Raw genomic sequence first — 15,298 nt, forward strand, 5'->3', positions numbered from 1 at the left:
TGTCTGTAAATACTAACTATGCAGTTTCAGAGTAAATTATTTATTCTCCCTTTTTTATGGTCCAGAGCTTTCTGAGGCAGCTCATGTGTGACCAGCAGCAAGAGGAGGAAGGACTAAGTGTCACGACAAATTTCTAGTCCAATGGACGACTCCTCCGTTCTTTCCACACAGAGCCTGGAAGGTGGCTGCCCAGCGTGTTTCCACATGACTCTGCCAAGGCTGAGTTGAGACTCTCTTCTTGCACAGGTCACATTTTGCTACACGTTGTACTCTTGTGGGAAGGCCCCCAAAATATCCATGGTTCTCTTTACAAAACATACAGACACTGGGCACTGTCCTGATCGTTCTACAATATGGGTCAAATCTGCGACTCTGGTTAGAGTAATAGATATTACCCCGCACCTAATGAGGCCCACCATGTACGAAGGGGCTACTTAGAGCCAAGCAGCCCAACAGAGGCTTTCCATTCAGTATTGCAAACCTCGTAAGTATTACATCTCTTTTGAACAAGAGTGACTCTGTGTGACTAAATAACTTGCCCAAATTCACATAGGAGAAGGCAGAATGTGAAATCTGGACCTCCCGATTCCTTGGCCCTGGTTCTTGCCACGACATTTGGATGGTTTTGTTACTGTTCAGGTTCATCTGTTCTAGAGAAGCATCTTGGTCTTTGTCACCATCTGACCCTGCAGCTAGGAATCTGTCCATTTTCGGAGGAGGTCTGAAGTGTGGAAAAGCCTTAAAATTGGCATGCAGGCCTCTTCTGGGGCAGAGACTTTGGCACGAAGGAAATACAATCTAGTCCCAGCACAACCCGCCCACACCAGGCGAGGACACCTCTTCACAGTTCAGGGCCAGCAGGACTTCTGGCCATAAGAACAGTAAGTTGAGAGTGGAAAATGTTTGCACTGGGGACTTCAACTCAGCATAGACTAGGTTTTGCTTTCTAAGCTGGTGCTGGGTACCTGAAGTTCACTGTACTATTCTGCATACCTTTTTGTGTTTATTAAACTCAATATTATATATATTCAGCCTTTCTAAGGATTAGGCTGAATTAATGAAATTAAGTCCCCAGAAAGACTTTCCCATTGGCTGGGAAAGAAGGAAGAGAGAGAGAAAGTCTGCAAAGTAGAAAAACAGCTCTCCAGTCCTATCTGATACTGTCTGCTTCTAAGCCTCTGGCTAACGCTCTGGCCAGAGGTCGTCGCTCTGAAAAGAAGGAAAAGCGAGGCCCTATCTCCTCACTCCTCTAGGAGCGACAGGCAGCCTGACCTGCAGCAGTGGCCCCCCCCTCAGACCCTGCATTGCAGTGACAGCCTTGGTGACTCCCAAGCATCTGAGGCCACCACAGAGCCCAAGTGGCCCCAGGCAGCAGCACTTGCCTCTCATCAGAACCCTGTTGTCTGAACCGAGGGTTCTGCTGGTGACTCCTCCTCCTCCGTCTTCTATTCTGCCAGCTGTTTTTATGCATTTCTACTCCTAAAAGAGAAAAACAGGCAAGTCCACATACAAATGTGTGGGTGTGCGCACGCGCGTGCACGTGTCTTCCTGTTTGCTTCTCGACAGCTCCTTCATGCTGGGAGCTGGGCAAGGCAATGGCCCAACCTGGCTTCTCCCCAGAGCCACCACACCAAGCCTCGCCTGTAAGGGCTGCCTCTAGGTGGAGACAGCGATGAAGCACCAAGCTTCTGGAGCCACTTCTCCAGCTGCGGTTCTTACCTCACAGCTGACACCTGGCCTGCCAATCTGCCGACCTCTGGTTCTTTTGGTCACTGTGTGAGGTGATGACAGGGTCTTGCAATTACTTTAGGCGGCAGCTGAGGCTGGCATGAGTGCTCAGGTTATTCTTCTTTCTTTTCTTTACCAGATGACACCAGAGCATATAATTTTTCTTTCAATCCACACACATCCCTATTCACAGAGAACAGTTGACAGTGAACACTTTCTCCTACACAATTCCAGCACCGAGCAGGGAAAACTGCGAACACGGTTAAACAAGGGCCAGTGTGTAGGACTTCTCCACATGCTTTATAAAGGTTTTAGCTTCCTGTATGCAAGCTGTCAAAGGGATGGATGTGTACATGCTTTTTTTTTTTTTTTTTGAAAAAGGAATGAGGTAAAAACACTTCTTACTGATATTGCCGTGATATTTTGGGAGGCTTTTTCAAGTCTTATCTTGTGGAGCCTGAATCTGTCACTTAGCTGCCAAGTTTCAACATTGGGAATCACATGAGTTTTTTTTTTTTTTTTTTAAGATTTTTTTTATGTATTTATTTGACAGAGAGAGATCATAAGTAGGCAAAGAGGCAGGCAGAGAGAGTGGGAGGGAAGCAGGCTCCCTGCCGAGCAGAGAGCCTGATGTGGGACTCAATCCCAGGACCCTGAGATCATGACCTGAGCAGAAGGCAGCGGCTTAAACCACTGAGCCACCCAGGCGCCCCGAGTTTTTTTTTTTTAATTTATTTACTTGACACAGGGAGATCACAAGTAGGCAGAGAGGCAGGCAGAGAGAGAGGGGGAAGCGGGCTCCCTGCGGAGCAGAGAGCCCGATGCGGGGGCTCGATCCCAGGACCCTGGGATCATGACCTGAGCTGAAGGCAGAGGCTTTAACCCACTGAGCCACCCCGGCGCCCACATGAAGAGTTCTTAACAAGAGCAGACTGTGGTACCTGGCCCAGCTGCTGTGAGCTCCATGCCTTCCCAACACCTGCTTTTCCCCCCAACTCACGGGAGAGAGGCGAGGCCATTTTACTGAATGTGCTTTTATTTCTTTTTTACTGAATATACTTTAGAATCACATTCAAATGCTGTAACAAAATCAGGAAAAAAAAAATCTTTAGGGCTGAATGAAACCAGAGAACAGATTAGAAAACTATTTGCTTTTATTTCCCAGCTTCTCCGTCTGAGTGGGGAACGCGTGCTGGCAGCAGAGCACCACGGGTCTAGACGGCTGGTCCGGTACTTACCCAAACATCCTGCGAGTTCTGTAACGGAGTCCTCAGTGTGCTTGCTTCGGGCAGTCGGTCGGCCTCCCCCGTGGGGCGCTCCGCAGCCCGGACTGCTGGCTCCAGACGCTCGGTGCTCTCCAGTCCTGCGCCAGAAGGAGCAAGCGCTGCTGAAGCCGAGCGTGTAGCCGAGCTCAGGGGGAGCCACGATAAAGGTCTTATTGTCATCCTCTGATGTCTTACACTACTTTAATTATTCCTAGTCTGAGTCACTCCTGACAGCTCGGGCTGTTATCTCTGTCCTAACATCCCTTCCCACTTTCTTCCAGTCCTCCTTTCTCGTTAGCATAGCTCCCGACCTCACAGAGAACAGAGAGGCTGCCAGGTATGAACACTCCCAGCTTCTCTCCCTTCCCTTCCACAAACATCTGCCTTTCATATTTCCAAGGGTCTTCCCTCTTGTCTTGGAGAAACAGGTGTCCTTGTCTTTTCCTGGCAAACCCATCCCACCTGGCTATTGCTCTCATTCCTTCTCAGACCCTGCAGACACTTGTTCCCGTGTGTTTAACCAATTTCCCCAGCCTTATCTCGCCTAATTGACATGCTCAGGTTTTTCATTTGTGTGTGCTCCAACTCTGACCCAAGAGGAGGATATCCTGCGCACGTGGTCTGGGCGCACACATCCCACAGCTTGTTTCCCAGTCACTCCTCAACCCATTGCATCACGCCTCCTTCCTTGCCTATCTGCTAAAAACCTCGTGACCTCTTTAACTAATGATCCCCCTGCCTGCCAAAGTCAGTGGTCTCTCTTTAGCCCTTATTCCTAAATCATGTGATGCCACAAAACTTCATTCTTCCTTTGGCTTCTGGAATATATCTCTCTTGGTTTTCCTCTTACTTGTCAAACTCATCCTTTTCTGGCTTCTCTTGGGTCACCTGCCCTGTGTCTGTTTTCTACTGTTCTGTCCTAGATCCTCTTCTTTTCATACTTATTCCATCTCACCGGCCAACACAAGTTCATCTCCAACCCCTAGCATCTCTCCTGGGCATCGGCTTCTACTGCCACCTCTTACTTCCACAGCGACAACAGACTTGGTAGGTTCAGAGCCCATAATTTCTCCCTAGTTCCCCGTCTGCTCTTTTACCTATCCGTTTCCCTCCTCTATAAATACCACTGCCGCCCTCACCCCTGTCCAATCGTCTAATAGCTTTATTCATTTTCCTAAGCAACCCGTGTTCATAGCTCCTGGACACCACATGCATGGGTCTCCCTAAGGATCAATTACCTTAATCTTTATTTTCAAGAATAAAGTTGTATTTGCTAACTAGTTAAGTTACAACCTAAGAGGCACTACGCAGAGGAAGGGAAATAGGGCCAGTGTTAAGAAAACTGGTAAGAAAAAGAGGCCATACTGACCTAAAGATCATCATTAGCAACTCTATCAAAAGAGAAAAATTCCTCTAGTTTGCACACTCTGTACATACGACTGCAGTTTGCTTTAACTATGAAATCATGCAGGACTACAGTGAAGAACACATGCAACGGGAAGTCGAAGGCTTCAGGTGAGGCGGCAGGAGCATGGCAGGCCTGCACCATTATCCTCCAAAGAGGGGCACAAAATCAAGGACATAGTAAACAATGAAATAAGTGGTGAGCATTGATTTTGGAACATTTCTCAACCGCTAACTCACACAAGCGCGGGGTCAGGTACTGCAGCACAAGGAGAGGCTGACGACATTAACTGATTTAATGAGCATGATCAAGCCAAAGTCATTATCAAAGTCATGACAAATAGAAGTTGGCTGAACACAGGAAGGGTCACAATGGGATGAAATGATATCTTTTCCCACTTTCAAGAAGCCTATTTCAGGGGTGCAGAGAGTATCTTCCTCGAATGCAACATAGTTCACTCTCAGTATCCACTGTATGCATTATGCCTGCCCTCATCACTCTGTACTAAACTTTGTACTCCCACCTCGTATTAGATGTAATGTGAATTCTCTAAGTGAAGATTTTGCCCTGTTCTTTCTGTTCCTAGCACCCATGACCTAGTTGGTTCTCAGTAAATGTTCCCTGAACTAAACAAAAAACAAACCAAAACAACCCTGCAGCTGCTTTAAAATCCCAAGTAGGGGCACCTGGGTGGCTCAGTTGTTAAACATCTGCCTTTGGCTCAGGTCATGATCCTGCGGTCCTGGGATCAATCCCTGCCTCAGGGTCCCTGCTCCGCAGGAAGCCTGCTTCTCCCTCTCCCACTCCTCTGCTTGTGTTCCCTCTCTCTGTCAAATAAATAAATAAAATCTTTAATAAAATAAAATAAAATCCCAAACAGCCCCTTTCTGCTCTTGGCATTTTCATTTGCTATTCAACACAGATTTACAGAGGGTCCACTGGGCCCTAGGGAGCAGGCAGAGATAAATTGTGGTCCCCATTCTTAAGACACTTGCTGATCACCAGGAACAAAGACGTGAATGAACCAATTCCTGTCGTGGCTCGTGAGTGAAGACCCAGGTCTCTCCAGGTGTAGCAGAAGAGGAGAGTCATTCTTTGAGTGGAGGGGCTGGAGGAGAGAGAGAGTTTGAACTGCAGCTGGAAGAATGAGTGTCAGGCAAGGGGCCTGGCAAGCAGTTCTGTATGGCCAGAGCCTACAGTACAAGGCGTTGGGGGACAAAGCTGGAAAGGCAGGCAGGGCCAGCCCATGAGGGTTCTGACAGGATCAGACACGCATGTTGGAAAGGGCACTTTACAGGCAGCAGGGAAATTAAGCTAGAAGTTAAGGATCGCTGTAGCCAGCTGAGATGAGCCCGCCCACTGTGGAAGTGAGGATCTTGAATTTAGAAAGACTCAGGAGGTGAATTTCATGGGAGAGGTGAAGACAAGAGAAGTGAAGAACCAGTACATGACTGACTGGTAGGGTCCTGACCTGGGAGACCAAGATTAAGGACGAAGAACAATTTGGGGAAGAGAAGAGAATCAGTCTCGTTTTGAACAAACCAATCTCAAGATACCTGTAGAACACCAAGGCAGGCAACCGTAAACAAGCTCTGGGAATCCAGCGAGGAAACAGGATATAGATTTGAAAGTGATCAACACATGGTGACAAAGACTCAGACAAATGTAGATCCAAAGCCAAATATATAATGAGGCTCTGAATTCAGAATTGGAGATAATTTTCCTGGATAGTAATAGGAAATTCAGTATGTGTCAGTTTTTAGATCAGTGTTTCTTATTTTTTTAAAGTTGTTTTTTTTTTTTTTTGGATTTTATTTATTTATTTGACAGACAGATCACAAGTAGGCAGAGTGGCAGGCAGAGAGAGAGGAGGGAGGAAGCAGGCTCCCTGCTGAGCAGAGAGCCTGACAGGGGGCTCCATCCCAGGACCCTGGGATCATGACTAGATCAGTGTTTCTTAATGGGGACACTTTGGAAATGTCTGGAGACATTTTTGTTCGTCATAACATGGAGGGGGGGTGGAGCTGGTGGTGGCTGCTATTGCCATTTAGTAAGAAGCCACTGATGTTAACCATCATACAATACACAGGATAGTCCCATAAAATGAATTAATCCAGCCCCAAATAGTGGTAAGGTGGATAAACTCTATTCTTTTAATTTTTATTTATTTTTTATATTTTAAAAAAGATTTTATTTATTTGCCACACACACACAGAGCATAAACAGGGGGAGTACCAGGCAGAGGAGAGGGAGAAGCAGGCGCCCCAGAGTGGGGGAGCCCGATGTGGGATGAAGTGGGACTTAATCCCAGGACCCCGGGATCATGAACTGAGCCGAAGGCAGTTGCTTAACCCATGGAGCTACCCAGGCGCCTGAGAAACTCTATTCTTGATAGGAGTGCTAACAATTTGCTGGATGATATGCTGAATCCCAGTTCCTTTGGAGCTGCTCTGCCAGGCAGGTATTAAGGGAGGTATTAATTAAGATGTGCTGGGAAAGGCTGGGCTTGGCTTTGCCTTTCAGAGAACCTTTTAAGTACTTGAAGGAGGAAAGAAAAATAATTTCTGAGAGACCATTATTCTGAAAAGACAATGTTAATCTCAAACAAATAAAGATGATTTAACTTTTTGGAAAATGAATGGGTAATACTACTTATCAAGTAACTTAAAAATATCCAAGTCTTCTTTTGGGAATTGATGTTAAAAAAATAATCCAAAAGATTATAAAAATCACTACAACTTTCCAATCACTTTACGAGGCTAGTATTACCCTGTTACCAAAAGCAAAGACATCACAAGAAAACTATTTGTCGATATACCTATGACACACACACACAAAGTGCTGGCAAACCAAATCCAGAAGCATATGAAAGGATTATACATGAAGAGCAAGCAGGATTTATCCCAGGAATATAAGGCTGATTCAACAGAGGAAGATCAATGTAATACAGCATATGAACAGAATAAATGTAGGGGAAAACCCCATGTGGTTATCTCAATAGATGCAGAAGCAGCACTGGGTAAAATCCAACGGTCTCTCATGATTAAAAATTAGGAATAGAAGGTAACCTTCTCAACTTGATAAAGGGCATCTAGAAGAAACCCAAAGCCAACATCATACTTAATGGTGAAAAAGTACAAGTATGCCCCTGCCTTGCCTCCTCTGCACGAGGTCAGGAACAAGCCAAGGATATCTGTTCTCACCACTTCTGTTCAACATTGTACTGGCAGTTCAAGCCAGAGGTGATTAGTCAAGAAAAAGAAATAAAAGACAAACAGGAAAAGAAAAAGTAAAACTACTTTTTTTTTTTTTTTAAAACTACTTCTTTTTGTAGATATCATGATCTTATATACGGAAAATCCTAAAGAATCCAGAGCAAAACTATTAGAGGTGATACGTGCGTTAAACAAGGTTGCAGGATATAATCTGAAAATGAAATTAAATAAAACAATTCTATTTACAGTAACATCAAAAATAATAAATTATGCAGGAACCCATATAATAAGGTAAGTGGGTAACTTATAGATTGAAACTATAAAAGAAATTATAAAACATATGAAAGAAATTAAAGAGGACCTAAATAAATGAAAAACATCCTAGAAGCCTTAAGATGGCCTTGAAATTGATCTACAGATTTAATGCAATCCTTACCAAAATTCTAATTCTCCCTCCCCCCCAATTCCAATTCTAACCGCTATTTTTTGAGAAATGGGCAAGCTGATCCTAAAATTCATATGGAAATGGCAAGGAGCCCAGGGGCCCAGAATACTTTATTTTTTAAAGATTTTATTTATTTATTTGATAGACAGAGGTCACAAGTAGGCAGAGAGGCAGGCAGAGAGAGAGAGGAGGAAGCAGGCTTCCTGCTGAGCAGAGAGCCCGATGTGGGGCTCGATCCCAGGACCCTGGGATGACGACCCGAGCCAAAGCCACCTGGGTGGCTTTAACCCACTGAGCCACCCAGGCGCCCCAGCCCAGAATAGTTTAAAAAAAAAGGTCTTGGGAAAGAGCAAAGTTGGAGGACTCACGCTTCCAATTTCAAAACTTATTACAAAGCTACAGTAATCAAGACAACATGGTAGTGGCACAAGGACAGAAATACAGAGCACTGGAGCAGAACTGAGAGTCCAGAAGTAAACCAACAATATCTCAGGCCAACTGTTTTAAAAATTTTTACTTTAAATGGGCTCTATACCAAATGTGGGGCTGGAACTCGAATCCCTGAGATTAAGAGTCACATGCTCTACTCACTAAGTCAGCCAGGTGTCCCCCAACTGATTTTTGAAAAAGGTGCCAAAACTGTTCAGTGGGGGAAAGAAGAATATTTTCAACTGCCGGGACAACTGGCTATCCACCTGCAAAAGAACGAATTTGGATCCCTACTTCACATCAGACATAAAAATAAACTCTAATGGACCCAGTATCTAAAACTATAATCTTAAAAAAAAGATTTATTGTAGAGAGAAAGAGCGAGAGTGAGCACAAGCAGGAGGGATAGAGGGAGAGGAAGAGAGTATCTCAAAGAGACTCCACGCTGAGTGCAGAGCTCCACACGGGGCTCGATCCCATAACCCTGAGATCACAACCCGAGCTGAAACCAAGAGCTGGACGCTTAACTGACTGTGCCACCCAGGAGCCCCTAAAGCTATAAAACTCTTAGAAGAAAATAAAGATATAAATCATGATCATAGATTAAGTAATGGTTCCTTAGATAGGACCCCTGAAGCACAAGAAAAAAATAAACTGGACTTCATCAAAATTAAAAACTTGTGTGCATCAAAGGGCTCTAATAAAAAAGGGAAAAGCAAAAAAAAAAAAAAAGAGTGAAAGACAACTCACAAAATGAAAGAAAGTTATTTACACATTTTTTAAAGATTTATTTGAGAGAGAGAGAGACAGCATGTGTACAAGTGGGGGGAAAGGTGAGGGAGAATAAGAATCTCCAGAAGACTCATTGCTGAGTGCAGAGCCCAACAAAGGGCTTGATCTTAGGATCCCAAGATCATGACCTGAGCCGAAATTAAGAGTCAGGCTCTTAACTGCCTGAGCCACCCTGGCACCCCAAGAAAATTATTTTTAAACCATGTATTTGATAAGGATCAGTATCCAGACTACATAAACAACAGAAAAAATTTTAACCCAGTAATAATAAAAAAAATTTAAAGACATTTTTTCAAAGACCTACAAGTGGCCACTTAGAATGTGCAAAGATGCTCAATGTCATTAGTCACTGAGCAGCTGCAAATCAAAACCACAATAAGATACTTCATACCTACTAGCGTGGCTACAATTAAAAAAAAAAAGCAGGTAACAACAATATTGGTGAGGATGTGGGGAAACTTCGTACATTGTTGGCGGAAGGGAAAACGCTACAGCCACTTTGGAAAACTGTTTGGCAGTTCCTTAAAAGTTCCTTTGGGGCAGTTCCTTTGCCCCAAAGTAGAAACTTCTAAACCCAAATTTCCATCAACTGATGAATGGATAAACAAAGTATGCCACATCTGCACCACAGAGGTCAATCAGGAGGCTCAAGTACTAATGCGTGCTACAGTGTGGACAAACCTTGAAAACATTACGCTAAGTGAAAGAAGCCAGACACAAAAGGATGACACAAAACGCCACATATTGCATGAATCAATGTACATGAAACGTCCAGAATAGGCAAATCCAGATACAGAGAGATGGGGAGGACAAAGGGGGAGGAAGAGGCGGTTTCCAGGGGGCTGGGAGGAGGGGAAGAGAAAAGGCAGAGAATGGGGAGTGACTAACTGGTCCATCCCCAAATACTGTTTTTGAAAGAAGCTTCTTGGGAGTCTATTTTTCTGTTATGAGTAAGTGTTTTTCCCAGTCATCCCAAGTTAGCTGATAAAGGCTCTAATTAAACTGTTTTGTATTTTTAGGAAAAAGAGTCACTGTTATATACTTTCATTATCTAGGGGTAGCTTAGTAAAATTTTTATAGAACTTTAAGTGATTTATAATGTTTCATGTGTACCTGTTTATGTTTTCACAGGCAATGCGCCACCAAATTACTAGCTTTGGTACTAAAAGCAACAGTCACAATATATAATACTTTAGTATGATAGCAGTTTTGTTTTAAAACCAGAATCAGGTTGAATGTGACTTTTATTTTAACTAAGATTTATGCCTGCACATTCATAAAACACTGATACACTAGTACCGTATTTCCTTTACTTGATTGCACACTTATTGAAAGGTAAATACACAGATCAAATGATGAGACTTCATGTTTCAGTAAAAGTTGTAAAAACAGAAGACCTGTCTTTTTACTTAATGCTTCAAGAAACAGAATTTTTTTTTTTAAGGGGGGGGTAGAGTGAGGGGCAGAGGGAGAGAGAGAATCTTTAAGCAGGTTCTATACCTAGCACCAAGCCCAATGCAGGGCTCGATCACACGACCATGAGATCATGACCTGAGCCAAAATCCAGAGTTGGACAATTCACTGGTTGAGCTACTGAGGTGCCCCATGAAACAGAATTTTAAAATCAGAACTAATAGGATCCTTTTCTGGAGTTAACCTAAGTTAACTGGAATTGGTAGATTTTTTTGGTTTCTCTTATCTACTTACTATAGCACTCCCAACCAGGACCAGTGCAATAATGAGACACTTTGAAATCCATAATCTTAAAAAAAAAAAAAAAAGGTGTGGTGGGGAGAGGATTATGCAAAAAGATCACATATCACAAGAGGTTAAAATGACTGAGTATGTAATATTTTTAAAAGCCTTCATTTTAGGTCAGCACAAACTTCATATTTTCCCCCTATTTTTAGTAGCATTTCATTTTGAGGTTTGACATAGCAAGCCAGTATCAAGTTTTACAGTTCGGTCCAGCAGACCCCCGACCCACAGTTTCACTTTCCCTGGGTTCAGTCATCCTCCTCCAGGTGAGTCCTCAGGAGACCAGTAACAGCCTAATGCTGCGTCACATCTACAGGTCGTCTCATCGCACAGGCATTTTCTCATCTCACATTGTTCCAAAAAGGGTGAGTACAGTACAGTGATTTTGAGACAGACTCGTTCACATAAGTTTTATCACAGTATATTGTTGTAATTGTTCTATTGTATTATCAGTTACTGTTGTTCATCTCTTACTGTGCCTAATTAAAAATTAAACTATCACAGGTATGTCTGTATAGGACAAAACCCAGAAAATGTATGTTTCGGTACTATCCATGGTTACAGGCATCCAGTGGGGGTTTTGGAATGTGTCCCCCTGAAAAAGGGGTACCACTGTAATCCTGGATTCCGAGTCATTTTAAGTCATTTTAAGATGAAAATGGAAAAAAGTACAAGAAAATTAATTTTCTTCTGTAACATCTCAATCATCTGCTTGTTGACTCTTAGTGGACAGGTGGCTACCTGTCCTGTTGCAGATACACACTTAGCTGACAGTGATCTCTGGAAAGTAAACTCTGAATTTGAATTTGTCCTTGTCAGTGAGCCCTCTTGCTTAACTACAGATCCCAACAGTTAAAACCAGAAATAGGAGGACTGCCTAACTCAAGCTCTAACTGAAACCTACTATTCTTATTTCTTATCATAACTTTTTGAGGCATTGATGAAGAGGCTTTACAATGACCAGAACATTGTAACTGCCAGGCCAGAAAAGCCCCAAAAGCAACAGAATGCCTAGAAGGACCACATCCCACACACCCCCTCCCTGTCCATGATCACGTGATGCACACATACCGACCCGCACCCCCCACCCAACCTGTGATCTCACACTGTCTGTTCTTTGGCATGTACCCCTCTGAACCTCTCCCTATAAAACTCCAGGCGTCCAACTCGCGGGCTGAGAGGTCAGTTAAGGCTTAAGTCTGCCACCGGAAATAAATTTCTCTCTTTTCCAAAGCCTAGGTCTTTTGAGTTACTGGCTTCCCTTGGGACAAGTTTATCTGAGTTTGTTCGGCAACAGTGTTGGCAAACCTAACCAGGAGCTGTGTTTTGCTTTGTCCAGCTCCCTTGGTATTCCTGGGGATGGAACACTTGGCCTTGCGGTGCATGAAAGCTTTCCCATCAGTTTCCAGAGTTACTGGCTGAGATCAATCATTGGGTAACATTTTTACATTATCTAAATGAGGTGGATAATCTGGTGGATTCCTAGAGCTTCTGAAAAAACCTATAAATCTTCCTTATCAATCTTTGGTGCATTGTGGTAGGCAAGTGTATACCTCTAATGCTTTGCTGTGAAACAGAATTTCAATAGTGATAAAACTGAAATACAGTACTGTTATCTTTTACTTTTTGCTTTTCAGAACCGTCAACAGCTTTCTCCAGATAAAAGCTGTTTGGACAGCATCCACTGTAGCTGCCTGGAATTGGGTTCTGCCGGGGAAAGAACATGCCCATCAGATGGGTTTGCAGACGTGCCCTTCCTAATTCAGTTTAGCTTCTCCATTCCTTGCTGTTCCGGTGGCTGTGAAGTCATTCCGTTTCATTTTTACCTTGGCTGCAAGAGCTTTCAAAGGTTCACTTTCTTTGGCTCTAAGTCCGAACCGCCGCTTATGCATAATCCTGAAGTTTGGCAAATTCCTGTTTTTCAGGCCCTGCTTCAAATCTACAGTCTTTGCAAAGGCCCAGTTGTGGGATCTCAACTGAAAGTCAGTGTGGCCTCGAAGTTGGGCAGTTGTCCCCAAGGGAACAGCCAAGATTTGGCACAGTTCTCCCAAAGGCTTATGGTTAGAACATCCCACAGTTTTTTGAATAACTGGCCCTCCCTCTCCCCCCAAGACACCTCCCCTAGTACCCCATGTCAGGGGGCTGTGGGGCAGCCTCCACCTGGGCCTCTGCTCAGCAGGTGCGCTGGGAGCCTGCTGGCCTTGGGCTCTCCTTGCTTCAGCCCAGGGCTGAAATTCAGGGTGGGAGGAGGCCCCATCTCTCCCATCCAAGATCTCAGGTTGGGAGGCCCTGTCAGTTGGACCTCAACATTGGGCCTTGAGCCCAGCAAAGCTCCTCTGAGTTGCCTGGGCCACAGGGTTTCTTTTCGGGGTGATGAAATGTTCTGGAATAAGATCATGGTGATAGTCACATGGACTTGGGAATATATTACAAACTCCACCAAACTGTACCCTTTAAAATGGTGGATTTTACGGTATGTGAATTATAGCTCAAAAACAAAAAAGATCTACTACGGCAGAACTATAATATTTAAAAGTGAGAACATGGGGGTGCCTGGGTGGCCCAGTGGGTTAAAGCCTCTGCCTTCAGCTCAGGTCATGGTCTCAGAGTCCTGGGATCAAGCCCCTCATTGAGCACTCTGCTCCGCTGGGAGCCTGCTTCCCCCTCTCTCTGCCTACTTCTGATTTCGCTCTCTATCAAATAAATAAATCTTAAAAAAAAAAAAAAAAAGTGAGAACATCCTAAAAATCCAACAGGGTAACTCCGATTACAGAGACCAGTGGATTGTAATATGGAAAATGCTAACGCTGAACCATCTGTAAAGCCAAATACAAAATGCCTCTCTAAGGAGCTTGCCATGCCCACCTCGAGTTGGTTTTTCTATTTTAACCAATGAGGAAACTGAGGCTTCCAGGACTAAGTAGCCTACTCAGCAGGACACCCAGAGTGCTGGAAAAGGAATTCCACCCCTACCGGTCAGGCCCCGGTGGGGGGTGGGGGCTTGGTTACCCACAGAACACCACCCCCACTGTAATTTCCATTGTTATTTAAAACCAGACTTTGGGGTTTGGGAATTTTCGTTTGTTTCCTCCAGGAAGTTAACACAGTTTTCTTTCCTCCTTGCTGTTCCAGCCACAAGGCAAGGCCAAGCAGACTACCCCACGCCCACTGGGGGGGTGGGGGTGGTATCAGGGTTTCCGAGGTCAGCGGGGGCGGGGCGCGACGAGGCTTCCAGGACTCTCAGCGCGCGAGTACGGAAAAGGGCTTTCTCGCTAAGGCACACCTCGGTGTGGAGGTCAACCCGAACGCCTGGGTTCAAACCGGGGCTCTGCCACGGACTAGTTCAGTAGTTACCTGGGCAAGCGAAACCTCACCCGGCCTCTTCCGGCGTCTGACAAAGGTACTCCTCCTACCTCCTTCACAGGGCTGCTGGCGGGGGGGAACCGAGTTAAGGCTGGTAAAGCAGTCAGCACGGCGCGGGGCACTCAGCACGCGCCCAGGGTGCGTTAGCTGTTCTCATAACCTGAACGTTCCGGGAAACGGCCACCAAGGGTCAGCCGTCCAGCCAGTGGCAGGGGTCGGGTGCCACCTTCTGCAACAGGGCTTTAAAAAAAACACTCTTTCGGGTCCGACACAGAGCGGCGACACTCGGGGTCCCCCCCCCCCCACGTTCCACCGTTTACGGCTGCACAACCGACCCGACAGGACGAGCCGGGCTGCCCACTCCCACGCAGCCGGCGCACCCGCAGCTCGCCGGCCCAGCCCCCCCACCCACGCCGCGGTCAGGTCGGCGTTCCACGTGCTCCGCCGCTCCCCGCCCCTTTCTCGGGCCTTCCCCCCACGGCCCATCCCACGCCGAGGTCTGAGCGGGGAGCGGCAGCAGCCCCCGGACCGATGCCAACGGCCACCGCCGTCAGCAGACACTTACTTAGTAGAAGGTCCTCTCCGGCTCCCTTCAGGGCCGGGACCCGCAGGAGTACGAACTGAGCATGGAAAGACCCGGAAAGACCACGGTGTAGCATCTGCCAGTTAGTTGCGTCCGTGTTTTGTGTAGTCGCCGCGGATAGGACCAGGCGGCCGCCCATTCCTTCTCATTGGACGTGGCGTCTGACTGTCTACGCCAATAGGATGGATCTTAGGAGGAGGGCGGAGATTGGAACGCGGCTCCGCCCAGGCCTGGCGAGGAGGCGCGTGTCGGCTATGGAGTCTGGGGCGGAGCAGAGCACGTTTGGGGTGGGGCTGAGCGCGCTGGGGGCGGGGA

General features: G+C 45.7%; 1 protein-coding gene across 4 annotated transcripts in view; it reads right to left on the bottom strand.

The window, feature by feature from the left end:
- DCAF4 (DDB1 and CUL4 associated factor 4) overlaps positions 1 to 15,069 on the bottom strand; it is a 34,460-nt gene extending 19,391 nt beyond the window's left edge. For all 4 annotated transcript variants that reach the window (XR_006818651.1, XM_046007812.1, XM_046007811.1 and 1 more), the window contains exons 1-4: positions 14,966 to 15,069; positions 2,967 to 3,091; positions 1,720 to 1,911; positions 1,383 to 1,479 (exon numbers count right to left, since the gene is read on the bottom strand). Coding sequence is in view for 3 of the 4 variants with exons in the window: in XM_046007812.1 (XP_045863768.1) it covers positions 1,383 to 1,471 (89 nt within the window). In the remaining variant the exon portion in view is untranslated. The remainder of the gene's footprint in view (positions 1 to 1,382; positions 1,480 to 1,719; positions 1,912 to 2,966; positions 3,092 to 14,965) is intronic.
- Between the last annotated feature and the right edge of the window lie 229 nt (positions 15,070 to 15,298).

This window comes from Meles meles, chromosome 6, assembly GCF_922984935.1.
Source record: "Meles meles chromosome 6, mMelMel3.1 paternal haplotype, whole genome shotgun sequence".
In the NCBI taxonomy this organism is placed as follows: domain Eukaryota; kingdom Metazoa; phylum Chordata; class Mammalia; order Carnivora; family Mustelidae; genus Meles; species Meles meles.